We start from the raw sequence: 16,811 nt of genomic DNA, 5'->3' as shown, positions 1-16,811 counted from the left end.
AGTGTGTAAGCGCCGCTCCAACGCGTTCATTCACCACGGCTCATATATCAGAAGATTTTTTTTCTTCTTTTCCCCTAATTCCTTCTTTCAAAATAGAATTGGAATAATAACCATTTACCAATATTGTTTTATGTTTGTTTGATCCCAGTGTGTGTCCCATAATCCACGTAGCCAAGCCGCTTGTGTCGAGCCGTTTTGTCTCTTTCTGATTAACAACTTAGCACATTAAAGCGAGAAGGAGTAAAATCATTTTCGCGACATAAAAATGCTGTCGATTGAGCTCAGAAAAGCAATTTAGCAGGTTTCACCCCACAGTAATTTCATCCATGTTCTGTTTTAATGGCTTTGTTTTGCCAAAAAAAAAGGGAAAAAAAAAAAAAAGCTCACGAGAGTCAGAACGCTGGAGAAGAGAGGAGTTCATAAATTGAATTTTAAATTTAGCAGTTGAATTACTATTGTCTCCCGTGCCTCCTCCCCCTCCTCCACTGAATGGCGTGCCCAGATGAACAAAAGTGAAAAACACATTTGAAGAAATATAAAAAACAATTTCTGCGTATTCCCTCCAGTTTTTTATCTGCCGTCCCTCCTGGCACAAACACGATTCACTTCGTGTCATATTCATAATTTTTTTTTCCTAAGTACAGTCATTTCTCTGAGGGGAGGGAAAAAAAAAAATAACATTTCAATTTGTCAGGAATTGTTGTCGTTTTTTTTGTGTGCCTGGTGTTGTGAGGGAAATGGTGGGCATATCTCTAGGAAAAGGCTGCAGTGGGCTGAAATCTCATTTAGCGGAACTTGTCATGAGAGCAGATTTGAGGCTCCGTTTGGGGAGGCTGAGGACACTCATTTTTTTTTTTTCAACTCTCAGTGGACAGGTGTGGATGATGCCTTGTGTGGAAGACGGACCAATTCATCAGATGTAACATGATTGCATCTGTTTTATTTAAGAGTTCCCCGCAAGTTTGCGAGAAAGCAGGAGAGAGAAATGCTCTTACGCTGGTTTGTGTGTGTTTAATCGAGTGTCCACTTCCTAAAACTCTTGAGGTTGTTTTCTGTGTTCGGCACCTTCCAAAGAGCAGCATTTAATGTGTTTTTGCAAGCATGTGTGTGCACTTGGCAGCCGTGTGAAGGGATTTACTTGTGTTGCGCTCAGCATTTTTGGCAAACGGAGGACCTCTTGAGATGGATTGGTGAACTGGATGGAGTTGGGGGAGCGTGGTGCGTGTGTGTGTGTGTATGTGTGTCCCATATCACGAGTGGCACAGTGCCCTGGATTTTCAGCAACTCAAGAGCGTCGGCCTTTCGCTGCAAATATTGCTTAGTGGATTTGTGTGTGTGTGTGTCTGTGGCTTATAGCTTGTTGTGGGTGTACAAACATTTGAGCAGGTCATGTGCTGCCTTCCACTCTAGCGAAAGCACCATTATGTCTATATTAGAAACATATGACCGGCCTCAATTTGAACACATCAGAACTACTTAAAAGAAATATCTGCTTTGATGTGCAGCTCTGTATGCTGTATGCACAGTTCCAAGCTAACTCTATTTCAGCTGCATTCTGAATTAAGTAAATTAGCTCTGTCTCGTTGCCTTGAGCTAAATAAGAGGCAAATTCAAATACACGGTATAGCCGTAATGTTCTGATCACTGTCAGGTAAAGTGAATAACCATGGTTATCTCGTTGTCATGAGACCTGACAGTGGGAGGGCAGGGTTTCCCATACAATGCTAATACTGTGGCGGCCCGCCAGGGTCTAATTCACTCCACCATGGTCTCAGAACGAATTGGAAATATTTATATTTTTGTGCTCTTGATTTTTTAAGCCGTGGAGATTTACAATTATTTCAAGAGAGTCGGTCAAGACCCGGAGGAAACGACTCCAGACGTAACGTGAAGTAGCTTAACTTTATAAGCGCTACCTAGCAAAGTTAGATTGGAAGTTTAATATAAATTAGATTTAGTCGCTGATACTCTATTTAATCTTACATACATTTGTCCATAGAATGTCACGTCTCAATAGCTTTTGTTTAGTATATCAGTAATTGAACTGCACACTGCTGCTGTTTGACGCTAAATCCAATATCCATGTTGTGACCACGTTGGTAATTTAATGATGGACTGATACAGAACACATGCTCTTATTTTAAGTGCAAGCTTTTCATATCCTGTTTTAAATAGATGGGATAGCATCATAATTAGGGGCTTTTATTAAGACAGTAGAAACTCTGGAAATCTTGTGGGAAACACTGGAGGGATGTGTTGTGTCCATATGTTAGAGGCAGGTTTTTATAGGCCAGACAGCTGGGCCAGATCATCTCCATAAGCTCCTGTTGGGTGTTCTTGGTCTGCAGTGGTCAGTACCTATCAAAAGTGGTCCAAGGGAGGAAAACCGGTGCACGGGTAACAAGCTCATGGGGCAGCCAAGGCTGAGAATTTTGCTCAAATGGCTGAAGTTAATGCTAATTCTGATAGAAAGGTGTTGGAACACACAGGGCATCAAAGTTTGTTTTTTATGGGGCTGTGTAGACCAGTCAGTGTGCTGACCCCTGTCCTGTGCACCAAGTGCTTACCCTGGACCATCAGAACTGGACCACAGAGCATTGGAAGAAGGTAGACTGGTCTGATCACATTGTCTTTCAGATTATGTGGATAGCCGGGTGTGTCATTTACCTGGAGAATATATTAAACCAGGATGCACTATGGAAAAAAGGCAGGCCTGTGGAGGCAGTGCGTTGCTTTGGGCAATAATCTGCTGGGAGACCATGATCCCTGCCATTCATGTGGTTAGTTTGACACATAACACCTACCTAAGCATTGCTGGAGACCATGTACAACCTTTCATGGACACGATATAACCTATAGCCTATTTCAGATGTGTCACGCCATAAAGCAAACATTTTTCAGGAATTGTGTCAGTAGCACAACAAGAAGTCAAAGTGTTGACTTGGCCTCCAAATTCTCCAGATCTCAGTCTAATCGAGCAAATGTGGGATGTGCCAATCATTGGAGGCCCCACGTTCTGCTAACGTCTTCTTGTCAGATACCACAGCAGACCTTCAGCGATCTAGTGGAGTCCATGGAGTCCAACGGATCAGGATTGTTTTGGCGGCAGAAGGAGGACCTACACGCTATTAGGTCATAATGTTATGGCTGATCGGTGCTGATTCGTTGCAATCTGCGACAAACTTAGATTTTTATTTTAGCGTCTATTAGGGTCATTTTGAACCAGTTTCATTCACAATAGCTCATAAATTTTAATAATGTGCTTTATTTTAATGCTGGCGATCATTTTGTCAGATTAAATTTAGGGCAGGTTAAACGTTTCATTTTAGATCTGAACTGCTGAGGCACTCCATGACTATGCAACAGAGCGAACCATTCACTTATTAGTAGTTCAATGCATAAAGGAGGACAAAGTAAAAAAAAAAAAAAGTAATAAGTATATGGGTGATGATGCAGACCTTTGCAGGATAACGTCCTCTCCTCAGACACCTCCATGCTGTGAAATAACTTTAGACACTCAAGAGCACTCGCCCCTCACTCGCCGGCTTTCTTACTCCATCTCTCTCGCTACCCAAAACACTCTCTTTCTTTATCTCCATCTCCCCTCTCCATACTCTGTGAAATAGTCCAAACTACTCCACACACATGCCTCAGCAGACAAAACCACTTTAAAGCTCGAGCGCCGTGTGGAGTAACCGTCCGCACGTAACCCGCTGAATAAAGTGCTCCCATCCCCTGACATGTCTTCTTGATATTAGCCCGGCAATATGAGGCAGCGGCAATTTCTCCTCCGCACTAGGCGAGGTGATATTGAGTTGGGGAGAAGGGAGGGAACTGAGGGAGGGAGCTGCTGGTGGAAGAGGAAGAGGATGAAGAAGGAGGGGAGCGGGGGGGGCGGTTAGTTGGAGATGAGAGAGGAGAAGTGAGTGTGTGTGTAAGAAACAGTAGGAACAAAATGTCATAAATCACTCATGATCCTACACGGCGGAGACGAGACGAGAGGGGGAGAGCATGAGAGGAGTGAGGGGAGATAGAAGAACTCCACATTATCTGCCCGGCAGACAGACAAACACGCCGCTACGGGTGACGGATTAGCATTAGCCCGACGCACTGTACCAGAATTTTCCTATGGCTCACTGAGACCCCAAACAACCCCTAAAATGGCTCTGAAATACTTATAATGGAATAAATTGTCCTTGACACCTTCTCTTTCTTCCCTTTGATTTTTTTTTTTTTTTTTTTTTTTCTGTGTTCATATGAGAAACCAGCTCCTAAGACGTGGCTTTGTAGAGCAGATGTTTTGACTGCCCCGAATTCAAACTTTCAAGCTCATCACAATTGTAATGCAAAGTCTGGATCCCTGCCACGCTCTTTAACCCTGTTATTTTAATTCATAGCTGTAACTATTTCCATAAGAGAATAGCTATCGCTGTTTCTGCCAGTGCGAAGGGAGCGCTGCGCGGTGATTATTGGCACCGCTGGGCTGCGGTTGTGGGAATAAGGCCATAGGGTTTTTTATTACCATTGCTTCCCATCGCTTTAAACAACATTTACAGCACTTTTAAAAGCCTTTCAGACGCTAAAACAAAGATACAGGCTTCAGATTTTAATTAAATCATTTTACTCTGGCCCGATTCCAGCAGATTTAGCTGTGCAATAAACATCTTTGCTTACTTAATGCCATTTGTTGTTCATTTATGATCTGCAGACGTTAATTTAAAGCTTCCACTCGCTGTGCAATTGTAAAATAAATCAGTGGTGACTGTGGTTTGGAGCGCACTAAGTGGGCTTCACTTAGGGGGTTCCAACTTGGCAGATGGTGGATGAATTCATTTGAACGGCTCTCATGAATGAATGTGAAATATTGGCCAAAAAAAGACACGGATCATTAATCCCTGTTTCCCCTCCACAGGTGTCCTCCATGGACTTCATGGCCATGAAGCGTTCGCAGCTGTATGGCATGGCCAACAACCCATACTCCGCCCCACAGCAGCCAGGGGCCGGACCTTACCCGCCCAGCCAGCCATACGCATCACCTCCTCCACATCGATATCCAATGAGCATGCAGGGGAGGGGCCAGATGGGCATGGGCGGGATGCAGTACCCTCCACAACAGGTACGTCAACAAAAGCCACATCTTTGCACACGCGTGCGCTTTTGTGAATGACTCAGCGGTGCCGTTCCGGATAGTGCGGCTGGTATTACAAGCGATATTGCGGTGGGACGCTTGCTTCTCATCGTGAACATTCTTCAGCGATTTTCCCCCGAAGGCTTGGCATGTTCAATTTGAGACGCAGCCTAAAATACCAGGCAGCGCATCTCACACCCAGGCATGTGGTGGTGTCACTCCTTTTCATCACTCAGTTCCCGTTAGACTCCCAGTGGAGCGAGATGGGTTTGATGCTCTGGGTGTGTGTGTGTGTGTCTGTGGTAAGCATGGTACGTGTGGAAGCACGGTAATACTTTATGCTTGTTTAAAAGTCTGCTCATACACTTGATTATGTATTGCTGGGTACTTCTGTGCGTGTGTGTGTGGGTGCGTGTGTGTGTGTGTAAATCTCTGTGTGTAGTAAACATAGATGCAGCACAGTCGGCCCACGTCACAGTCTCTCCGTGCAGCACAATAGGTCTGTGTTGGAGACAATAGTGCTTCTGTCTGCTTTATTGAGTCTTAAGTAAATCCCATTTGGACTGAAAGAGTGTTTGTTTGTTTGTGTGTGTGTGTGTGCGATACAGAGAAAGCCCGCATGTGTATCAATCTGTATCCGCTTTAAGTACGTGTGTGTTCGTGTGGATGATATGTGTGTCCCACATTTCTGGCATGGAGTGAATTTCTCGTGTGTGTGTGTGCGTGCGTGCGTGCGTGCGTGCGGATGACAGTTTAGTTTCATCAGTGTAGTTTGTGGGGAAACAGCGGTACTGTGCGCCACGGTGTGAGAGGGAGGAAGGAGGAAGGAGGAAGGGGCGGGGGTGCAGTGTTCCCTGCTGTCGCTGCGTGCTATATTTAGTCAGCCTGGTCTGTTGGTCTGGACTTGAACACCTCTCACAGGGCCGAGCGAGCTCCGGCGCATAGCAAGATCACAAAGAGAGAGAGAGAGAGCAGGAGAGGAAGCGCGTCTGGACTGACAGGCCTCCTGTGTTGTCTAAAAATATCGTACAAATGTGCGTGCATGCTGTCGCAGAGTAGATGCTCTCACACACACAGCAGTCGTTGTGCGTTCACAATTTACAGTCAGAATGTGTATTTTTCTAAAGAACACATGGAGACAGAGAAGACATTAATGCCTAATTTCCACGTAGCTCCGTGTGCACATTAGTCTGGTGTAGCCAGATTTAATTTCTATCAGAAGACAAGCCTGGTAATAGGCCATTTGGATTCCGTCATGATTTCACCTCTGCACTCAATTGAATACCAACCAATCAAAGACAAATGCTTTAGTTGTTGTTAAGTAACAAAAGTTTTACTGTCAATATCTTTAACGCGCAATATTAAAGTCTAAACTCCTCGCTTCTCCGATGGCAGCTGCTTTGTTAGAAACAAAGTAAGACTGTGTCTGTGACTCTTTTGTCCATCACCGCATAAAGCCTGCCCAAACAATTTAACCGGCCTGGCGGATCTTCGCCAGGCCAGGCAGAAACTCCCCCACAAAAATTCTTTGAGTGGGCGAACTTCGGGCTGGCTTCCCTCCTGTGGGAACCTCCTTGATCTCCGTTGTGTTAGCAAAACTCCTCCTTCTGTATATTTTCTGAATTTGCCTTGACTACGCTGAAAAATCTGAAATCTCAAGTGTATTTTGGAGACACTGCGAAGTGTGCCAGAAAGGAAATACAATTTGCTAGCTTGAATATGCTAATAGTGAAATTGTGTAACTGTATGACTAAAAAGAAAGCAGTCTAGCCAGAGGGCTCATTTTAAACTTGTGGTAAACTCAGTGTTGCCAACATGGCAATTGTTGCAAAAACCTTGGTGCTGGTATTTAATTAAGTTTAGCAAAACAGAATGACGAGCTACGTGTCAAGTTCTTGTTGCTGGTCTTTTCAGGTAGCTACAGACACATCAAGGCAAGGTTTTCTCTCATGGCTGCCGGGATGTTTCCATGCTTTTTCTGACACAGAACACTACTTTGAGCCTACTTTGTATAAGGTACTGAATTGCTAATCGGATCTGTATGGAAACGAGGTGTAACGTATTGGTATACTGAAAAGTCAGTGTATTTATTATAGGGGGAGTTCATCTCAGTTTATAAAGTCTTGACTTTACAAGGTAAAAGGCCTTGAGATTAATGTATGCTATGATTTTCTATTTCTAAAGAATTGAAATGGTCCTTTTGTGGCTCAGGATGAGCTTTCTAAAGTCAGAGAAAATAAAAACGTAACCTGTATTATTTACTAAATGGACATATTAACCTCTGGTGCATCAGTTTTGATTATTTCTTTAATTGTGTCTCGGGGAGCTCCTTCAGTGTCGTAGCGGCGGCGTCTTCCTTGGCGAGCGTCCTGTGGCGTCAGCTTAACACACATGCTCTTCTCTGTAGACTCCGTCTCAGACTTCATTGCTGCAGGACTAAACCTCCTCTGACGCGTTCTGATGATGTCAACACGCTCCCAAAATGAGCACTTTTGAGCCTGCTCAGGGGTTTAAGCAGTATGAAATACACACATTTGGGAGCGGGCGTGGGTGCATATGTAAAGACGGGCTGTACATAGAGAGCGATGCCGACGCATATTGACGTACAGCCTGTCACACGCACAAAAAAAAACACGTCCCTGGTACTGTTTCGTGATGAAATCCTCGAGCGTATTACATAGGGGAGGCTGTGGTTGGGGTAGCAATCACTGCCGAGCGTTATGGAATGTAATTAGTTCAAATAGAATTAGTTGCTCACTCTGGCTATAGCCATGGGAACTGCGCTTCTAAAGTTTCTAATTATCTGGCTCTGGCTTTAAAAGCAGCACCACCGCATTGCCTATCTGCAGCCGGTGAAATCTAGCTCACAGTAATGAGTTTGGAGGAGGAGGTTTAATTCCGCACTCTCAGATGAGCGTAATGAGCCTCACCTAAAGAAAAGCGGTCAGGGGGTCTGATCAGGGAGGAGCAGGGAAGGGATGAAAAATGAACGCTCCACATGTGTACATGCAAAATGTACAGCCTATCGATTCTTAAATTGACTGTTAATTACGCAAAAATAAAAAATAAAACGCGCCAAAGGCTGTTAGAATGGATTGCAGCTGTGTCTGAAGGAGGACAAATCAGCCACCCCACGCTTCTTTCTCAACCCCAGATGTTGCGAAACTGTCCCAGGATCTGCTGCAGAGAACAATCCTGACTGCAGCTGCCGCTTCGGCAAGGGGGATTGCGGGTGATGTAAGACGCGGCGCGCACACACACCCATACACACACACACACACACACAATCCCCCATGATGCACCGCACTTCAGGGCTGAGACCTCAGCTTGTCACAGCCAAGCATGCTGGGATGTTGCCAGGCAACGTGACGTCAACAAAGATATGTGTGTACATCTATCGCAGTGATTGAGCGACTGTATGTACGTGCGCGCGCGTTTAGGGGTTTTAACAGCGGAACAAAAGGTCTTCTTTGACTGCCGTTCGCTACGATGATTAAATCCTGCTGAAATGAAACCGCACTCGTTTTGCATAAGGACTCCGCAGAAATATATACGTTTCATCTGCCGGCATTATTGGATGTGTGTAAGGGCTCACCCTCGTCCTTTGCATGAGTCGCACATATCTGACTGTGCTGTCAGAATGGACGCTCTTACAATGACGTGATTACACCTGATTAGAGCGGCACTCCAATTATTCTTCAGAATAACAGGGATAATGTCATTGTCCTCTTTACAAAATTGCCTCCATTGTACAATTAGAGTATTGTCGGAAATGTCTGCGGTATTAGATGTCTAAAAACATGAGGAATTATGTACATGGACAGATACTACTAGCATGAGAAAATATATTTATAACTGTATTATTATTATATTATAAGTGTAGTAGTAGTAATATGAACGGACACAACACTTTAACACTGTATTTTATGATAAATATTATGTAATATTTCTTGGTATACACCTATAGATCAACTCAGCTCGGTTTATCATAATTTATTTGTGTTTGTTTCCACCTTAAAATGCATTCACTTGCCAGTTCATTCGGTACGCTCGTGAAAAAGAATGCATTCTCTTATACCAGTCCTGCAGAAGATCTCAGCTTCACAAAGGTTATGGTATTCAGCATTTGTTTCAAATAACTGCAAAAGCTGTTGATTTTGGAGGCTGTGCGTTATACTCCTATTGAGTTTCAGTGCGTGGCCCCCGATACACGTTTCTGTTATTTTGACCACCAGCTTTTAGTCAGTGGGCTAGGCTGAAAAAGAGAAAAACATTAGTGTTTAATTCAATCCCTGTCTAAAAGCACCACAAACTACATCCTCCAAGATGATCATCCAGCTGAATCATTGCCTTTCTGATGCTGAAACATTATAACAATCATGAAGAATGATTTAGTGCAGAACTGTTACATTCACATGTATTTCTTTTCGCTAGTGTGCCTAATATTTTGGCAAGTGAGTGTATCTTTGTTATTTTATTATTATTCTTATTAGTTATAGTAGTAATAAGTTCAATAGCGATGACATTCTAACTCTGTATTATATGTTAGATATTATAAAATATTTCTTGGTGTATACCCATTGATCAACTCGCTTTTTGTTTGCGCTATAAAATATACAGATGCAGAACTCTAGATACAAATAAACATACTAGATACACATACCCATGGAGCTCGTGTGGGAGATATGAGAAGCTGGAAGACAAAAGTCTGTTGTTTTTATATAAACACCTTGATTGAACTAGTATCTTAATCTTGTTGTTGACACTGGAAAGGTTATTGGTGTCCGTGTAAACATACTCACAGCTTGTGTAACCCCGAGGCTGCGGCTGACCCTCGAATCCAGGTTGAGTCATTGTTTTCTGGGGGACCTTGTTTGCCTGTTGGGGCCTTCGACCTTAATGTCAGGAGCTCTCTGTGTCTCTTCTACATGCCTGCGCAGACAGTGTTCCTCTATACACATGCTGATGTTTTAATACAGCGCGCTCACGCAGGCTGACATATTCTCAGCACTTGATTTTTTTTTCTAATTAAGTACTCATGGTCTCCTTTTCTTAATTCAGCCATAGGAGGCAAGCGCAGTCTCGCTGTTGATGTCTCTGAGAGAGAAAGAGAGAAAAAAAAAACGTCCTCTCCTACCAGCCTCCAGCAAATAAGCCTAGAACTTGCATTAGGCGTAGTTAGCGTCATGCTGCGTCTGCATGCATGCTTGTGAGAGACAGTCTGAGCGTGTCAGAGCGGGTTGAGAGACGGAGTGTGCATGTGAAACAGGGTAGGAGACTGTGCGCATGTGGGGTGATGGGAGACAGAACAAATATATCAGCGAGGGAAGAAAGGCAGAGGAGGAAGTAGAAGAAGGGGGCGGGCGTCTCTGGGATGACAGGCCACGTGAGAAAAGTGTCTGTTTGGGAAGTGGAATGAAGTTAAAAAAAAAAAGACAAAAACAGTGCCGCCAATTCTGAGCCTAATTTCCTGTGATGTCAAAGTTGGCAGATGGAGAGGAAAAGGAATTTGAAGGAAACATCAGTGTTTGATGTGAAAAGAGGGGAGGGGTGATTGAGTGGGAGAAAGAGCAGGAGAGAAAAAAAAAAAGATATCCTGGGAAATGAAAGAGAGAGAGAGAGAGACAGAGAAGGAGGAAGGAGTGTGTATACGTGTGTGTATGTGGAGGGGGGTGAATGTGTCAACGAGTCAGGCAGAAACCATTACCAGCGTTGGCTGTTTGTTCCTTACACACTGGACCAACTTAATAGAAGCCAAGCATTTAAAGTCAAGTGGAAATGTGGCTGACCCGCCACCTGTTCAGTACACACACAAGCCTCAACATCTCCTCACAAACCGTCCGTCCTTCATGACCACTCCGTCCCTCTGTATATAGCTTTTATTAACCCTCGGATTATTTTCCGTCTTTGTTCAATTGACTTCAAGGGAAAGAAACAGAAGAAATATGCATCTGTATTCTCTACAAAGCATGTCTGTGTTCCTTTCAGCTGGTCAACAGCTGTGTACATTCCTAGACAATAGGCAACATTCAGTTTATGTGCCACATTTATGCAATACAACATGTTTTACAGTGGTTTTTAAAAACAGCTGAAACCACAAAACTGAAACCAATGTGAAGCAGTTGTCAAGTCCGTATTTCATGTGTGTTTATAAATAGCTTCAGACATTCAATAAGGCTTTCATGTTAGGCTATAGTGCGGGGACTCTTAAATATAAGAATTGCATTGAAGCAATTAACAAAAGAGTTCACACAATGCTAATTAAGTTAGGAGTGGCAGGTAAATATCTCTGGTTGGTCCGTTCTTGTGCTAGTGCACTGGTAGTGATGTGTTTTACGTCAACCAGCAACGATTGTTTGCCAGACACAAAGAGAGGAGCAACTATAGCAGTACAAACGGAGTAGTCTACAGCAACTAAATGAGGGTTATGAATGTAACTTGGGTTCTATGAATTCTCTGCCTCAGGAAGAATGAAACAGAATCAAGGAAACATAAAAGAAAAGTTTCTGAATAGTTCCAGGATGAGCTGTTGTCCTTGTTTGAGAGCGCTGAAAGGACATAAGTGACTGAGTGACATTAGACCGTCGACATACGTCATGTACATGTCGACAGTGTTTGTGTAATTACTATCATTACCAGAAGGGGGAAGACGGACATTTCATATTGTAGCTTTAAATTAAATTGTTAAGCAGCAATTGAATCATCAACCAGCCAGCAACTCAAGACGTTTTCACCTGTTGTAGTAAGAAAAGCCCTGGTATATTTAATAAAATAAATAATCATCTGTTTCATCTTCAGGGTCCAGACATTATGCATGCCTGCTGACTGTCACACTGAAAAGGCTTACGGGAACACTTGAATAGAAGAGGGAAAACATTAATGTCGTTAATAGTGCCTGCGTGTTTACTTCTATGTCAAGTCAAAAAAAGAGCTATCTGATAGTTCTGTAAGTGATCCATTAGTACCAGATAGAAAATCCTTTTTAGGCTAATGCATTCATAGTTACACTGCCCTCTGTTTTATTTTTTATTTATTTTTGATTGTAAACATCTAAAAATTAGGAAGTAGCCAAATCTTCTTGGGCCCTGATGGGACCATTAATTAGCAATTTATTAAAAGCAGAAAGGTCAGTCAGTTTAGCCTAAATACACATAGACAGCACTGGAATCAATTGTGAGGCAAATATTCTGTTTTCTCCTCAGGCCCTTATTAGAGTGACTGAGATCTAGGCCAGTCAGAAGTGAGGGCATGTCTACCATTATGACTGTTGTTGGATCAGAGGACTCAGTTAAATCACCAGGTTGTCTCTTAATAGTGGACTGTCCTCCTGCTTTCCTGTCAGCTTAATAACAACAGAAATAAAAAGGAAGTGGGTGGAAGGACAGAGGGGAGGAGAGCAGACGAGGGGCTAGTGGGAAACCGATACATCCTCAACCCGTTTTCAAAACTCTGTGTGTATTGCTTTACTATAAGTTTAAGTGATACAAACCCCACTCTCGCTATTCACGATCCACATGTAAACATGTGTCGCTACACGCAAGAATCTCGGTCCCAGTCCTATTTAACATCAAATCAAACAACATTTGTTAATTTACCTCAGATTAGCAGAAAGAACTGGTTTTAAGTTACCATTAAAACAAAGAGCTGTAAAAAATACTTGTCTGTCATCTTGTGGGCTATCGACTTTAAGGAGTTAGATGGGTAATTTACGACATCGATTGCGCCTGGGCAGGGGTGTTCCTCACCAATGGGGAGAGTGAGGGCCACTTGGAAGCACTTAGGGGCCCTGGGTGCTGGGGTTGTCTCTGGGGTTAATGCAGCCAGCGCTGCTGGCTCTGACGGATGGCTGGGAAGCCCCAATAAATCAGCCCCTCTGCCAGGAAGGATGGAGGGAGAGGAGGGGTGTGGGTACAAAGGGGACCACTCCAGTCTCATCTCACCCCTCCCTTTTATGAAAGGCTCTTGAAACATTGCAGGCCTGCTGTTCAAAGTACACATCTCATCCGCGGTGATGTACACACTTTCTTTCTTCTCTCTCTTCCATAACTCCAGACCCGGACTCCATGCCAACCCAGGAGACCCTGGGCATCTTCTCCTCACAATTAAAAAAGACATTAGGAGAGAGGCAGAAAGAAGGGGATAGGGTAGAAAAGAGTAGAGAGAACAGGATGGAAAGAAAGGAGGACAACGATATAGAAAGGCTGATTAATTAAGGGTTCCTCTCTGGCTTCAGAATAGATGAAGTTTCAGGATCAATTAATTAGCCGGCTAGCCTACGCACGTCAATGGCTCTAATAGCCTGCTCTCATTTGTAACTTTTATTACCCCACTGCTGTGGAGTGGCTCCCAGCCAATCAAATGCCATGCACTGCCCATGCTACGTGGCCATTAACTGGAAAGGGGGACTCGAACCCCTCCCCGTTCACAGACCAGTTGTAGTGAAGCTATCAATTTTATCAATGTAAAGTGTGTATATGCTAGATTGACCATATAAAAAATAATGACATGCATTAAGTCTTTGTCCACTCAGGTCAAGCAGCACATACACATAAAATATGTACGTAAGTTGTGCTATATATATATATGTTCACATGAGCCATTAGTTATATTACAAACCCAGCTGTCAGTTATTGCGTTGCTGTTGCGTTAGTTACAAACTCCCATCATTCTTGCTCAGGAATGTGAAGCAATGTTGGGTTTTAATACAATTAAGTGTTGAATGCCGGCAAGCGGTGTAAAACGTCACAAACGGCGTGTTTTTGAAAGATCCGGGCTCGGCGCTGTGTGTCTGCGCCGCTCTATATGCGCCTATTGATAAGATAAAAGAGCAGAGAGATGAAAGTGGAACGAAACGGCGGGAGCGAGGAAGAGAGGGGAAAGAAAGGGATGCTTTACGTCTCTGCCGAGTTACAAGGGGATTAGTCGCCGCTCTAATTGGCTCACCGAGAATTCATCTCAGTTTTCATCCAGATTAGAGATAGATTTTTTTTTTCTCAGGTCAAGTCTACTCTGGCATCTCAGTTTCTGGGCGTCATTTGTACTGAGGAGCGGAGTGGAGAGATGTGACGCGCTGTCAACTTTTGAAAACGGATCTTAGAAGGAAAAGATTGGCATGATCAAGGTGTCGAGGCGCCGTGTATTGCATTCAGTTGGTGTTAGCCCAGTACGAGAAGAGAAGATTAGGGTGAGACCTCGTTATACAAACTATAAAGTCTAACTTTGAAGTCTCGACGTCTTGAGTCTTGACTAACTGAGGATAAGTCGACCTCATTTTTAAGATGAACTCCACCCTTTTAGCAACTGCTGCTTTTAAAGATTACTTACAGGAAAATATATACAGTAAATAAATTCAGTCTCTTTATTGCTAAAGAATTCTCTAAATGTAAACGGTAGCCTTCAAATATTTCAAATGCTATTATAGTCATCCCAAGAGAATCATCATTAGCTAGTGGATTACTATAGCAGGAAAAGAGAACGGAGGCGTGCTAATATGAGAGCTTTAGCATGGATTCACTTTGGCAATATGATGAGTTATGTTCAGACTACAGGAATTTTGGGCTGATTTATCCCCCAATACACCCGTCCAGACAACCGACCCTTTGTCGGCCTTATGATTTGTCTGTAGACCACCAACCAGGGGGCTCCTACCCTTTTGTCAAGTCCTGACTTCCTGTCTTACTGTTGTTAGGTGAGACTATAATGAGTTGTGATGCTAACTAAGTCTACAGGTTTTCAGTGTTTTTTCCGAATTTCAACAGAGGGTTGGTTGGCCTTTGGAATCCAGGTCAGACCTCACTCTGTACTGAGGTTTGGCCCTGATTATCTGGTAATGTGAGGTGTTTACAGATGCAGCCTTAAACCTCCCAAACCACTCGCAGACGGGCCCCACAAATGTCAAACATGTTTGGTGTTTAGGATTTAAACTGTGGATGATTTTATCCACGGTAAACAATGAGAAAAACTAGAATTTACAAGGACTCAATGCAGCTAAAAGAGTTGTCAACAACATTCTGGTTCTTGAGGCTAAAATTAGCTAGCATACTACTGTTGCCAGATATTGAAACTGACGGCTGAAGAATAAACAGTCCGTATTGACCACATCTTCCCAACAATTTTCTCATTCACACGTTAAGAAGTTCGTCTTCTTCTTTTGGCTTGATTGGCAGATGACAAACTAGTTAGCGGGTGCATTACCGCCACCTACTGGGCTGGAGTGTGGATCAGTAGATAGGCAGCAAGATGTTGTCTCTTTTGTTTACATATGCTTTGCCTGGAGATCGCATAAGGTGGTGCATTAAATGCTCCCAGATCCAGCATGATAATCTAAACAGCTTGTTGTTCTATTATTTTCATGTTGTGTGTGCAGGTTTGAGATAAAAGAGAGGAGTGTCTGTGAGGTGCATTTTTAAACCTCGTGTAGTCTGAGCCCAGCTTTAGTACAAGGAGTACAGAGAACACTTTTTGTTGGCGTCTGAAGTGCTGATCCTTCCACATGCCCACCTTCCCTTAACCCTTCAACCCCATTATCATCATCATCATCATCATCATCATCATCATCATCACGTCACCAACGCCTAATTCAACCCAACAATTCATTGTGTCACTGCCGTTTAATGAGGCAGCGCCTCGACGTGTCAGCATCTAAGAAGGACAGACTCACAGCAGGGGACGTAAAATACAAGTATGATCTCCTGAGCGAGCTGATGGTGACTGCTAATGGTGAAAAAGCGTATTTCAACTGGAAGCCCCCCCACCCCCCGAGATTCTCCCTGTTCAGATATAATTGACATTACTCCTACACATGTTGGAGCCTGTCATCACAGCAAGCGGTGAAAAATGAGCCGAGCCGCCATGTGCTGAAATGACTGATCTGAAAGATGTTTTAGGTCTATTTTGTGCTCGGTTGTGATGTTTGCATGTATCACGAGCCTCGTTTCCTTGGTAATTTAATAGTGATTATTTTCTGTCTGTCAAAACCGAATATAGCTTGAGTTAGATCTTGCTTTAGGTGTCCTTTTCCCCTCTAAATTTCCACCATTAACACTGAGAAACTCTCTGTTAAGACATTTCAGGTGATCGATGGTCTGTTTACCAGTTTCTCATATATTCTCTAACTCCTTGAGTATGAACAGCTGAAACATTTTCACTTCAACCCCCTCGCGCTCCCTCTCTTATTCAGATCCATTTTTGACCCTTCAATGAATCACAATTGCCTTTTTTTCTCCCTGCTTCTTTCTCAATTTCCCCTCTCTCTTCTGTCTTTCTTGGCCTCAGATTGGGGTCAGGAGTTTAGTAGGGGAAAAACATTTGGAGCCGGTGGCACAGGGCCCAGAGTCTCTCGCTAAAAAAAAAAAAAAAAAAAAATAGAAGAAAAAAATAATAAATCGTTGTTCACACACACATAACAGAGAGCATTAACCTGCCCTGCTCTGCCTCTCCAAATGTCTCCATTACAGCTCTGCCTGGAACAACAGAGCCACTGCTAGTCACAGTCAGCCGGCAATAAAACGCCTGCGACGAGCGGCCCCTTTGTTTTTTTTCCCCCCATCAATTGATGTGAGCAGAAATGGAGAATTAGAGAGAGGGAAAAATAAAGAAAGACAGGCGGGGGGCAGAGAGAGCACAGACGTTTGGCAGTCTTCAGAAAGGGATCTGAGATGAAAATGTAAAAAAATAAAGAAGA

The 16,811-nt window shown here is 43.4% G+C and overlaps 1 protein-coding gene across 2 annotated transcripts in view; it reads left to right on the top strand.

Annotated features, from left to right (window-relative positions):
* Positions 1–16,811, top strand: part of LOC311505501 (AT-rich interactive domain-containing protein 1B-like) — a 181,624-nt gene that overhangs the window by 19,062 nt on the left and 145,751 nt on the right. For both annotated transcript variants that reach the window (XM_084569105.1, XM_084569104.1), the window contains exon 2: positions 4,913–5,116. In XM_084569105.1, the coding sequence (XP_084425231.1) occupies positions 4,913–5,116 (204 nt within the window). The remainder of the gene's footprint in view (positions 1–4,912; positions 5,117–16,811) is intronic.

The sequence above is a fragment of the Chelon labrosus genome (genome assembly GCF_963514085.1).
Source record: "Chelon labrosus genome assembly, chromosome: 20".
Classification (NCBI taxonomy): Eukaryota; Metazoa; Chordata; class Actinopteri; order Mugiliformes; family Mugilidae; genus Chelon; species Chelon labrosus.
This window is presented reverse-complemented; position numbering and strand designations above follow the sequence as displayed.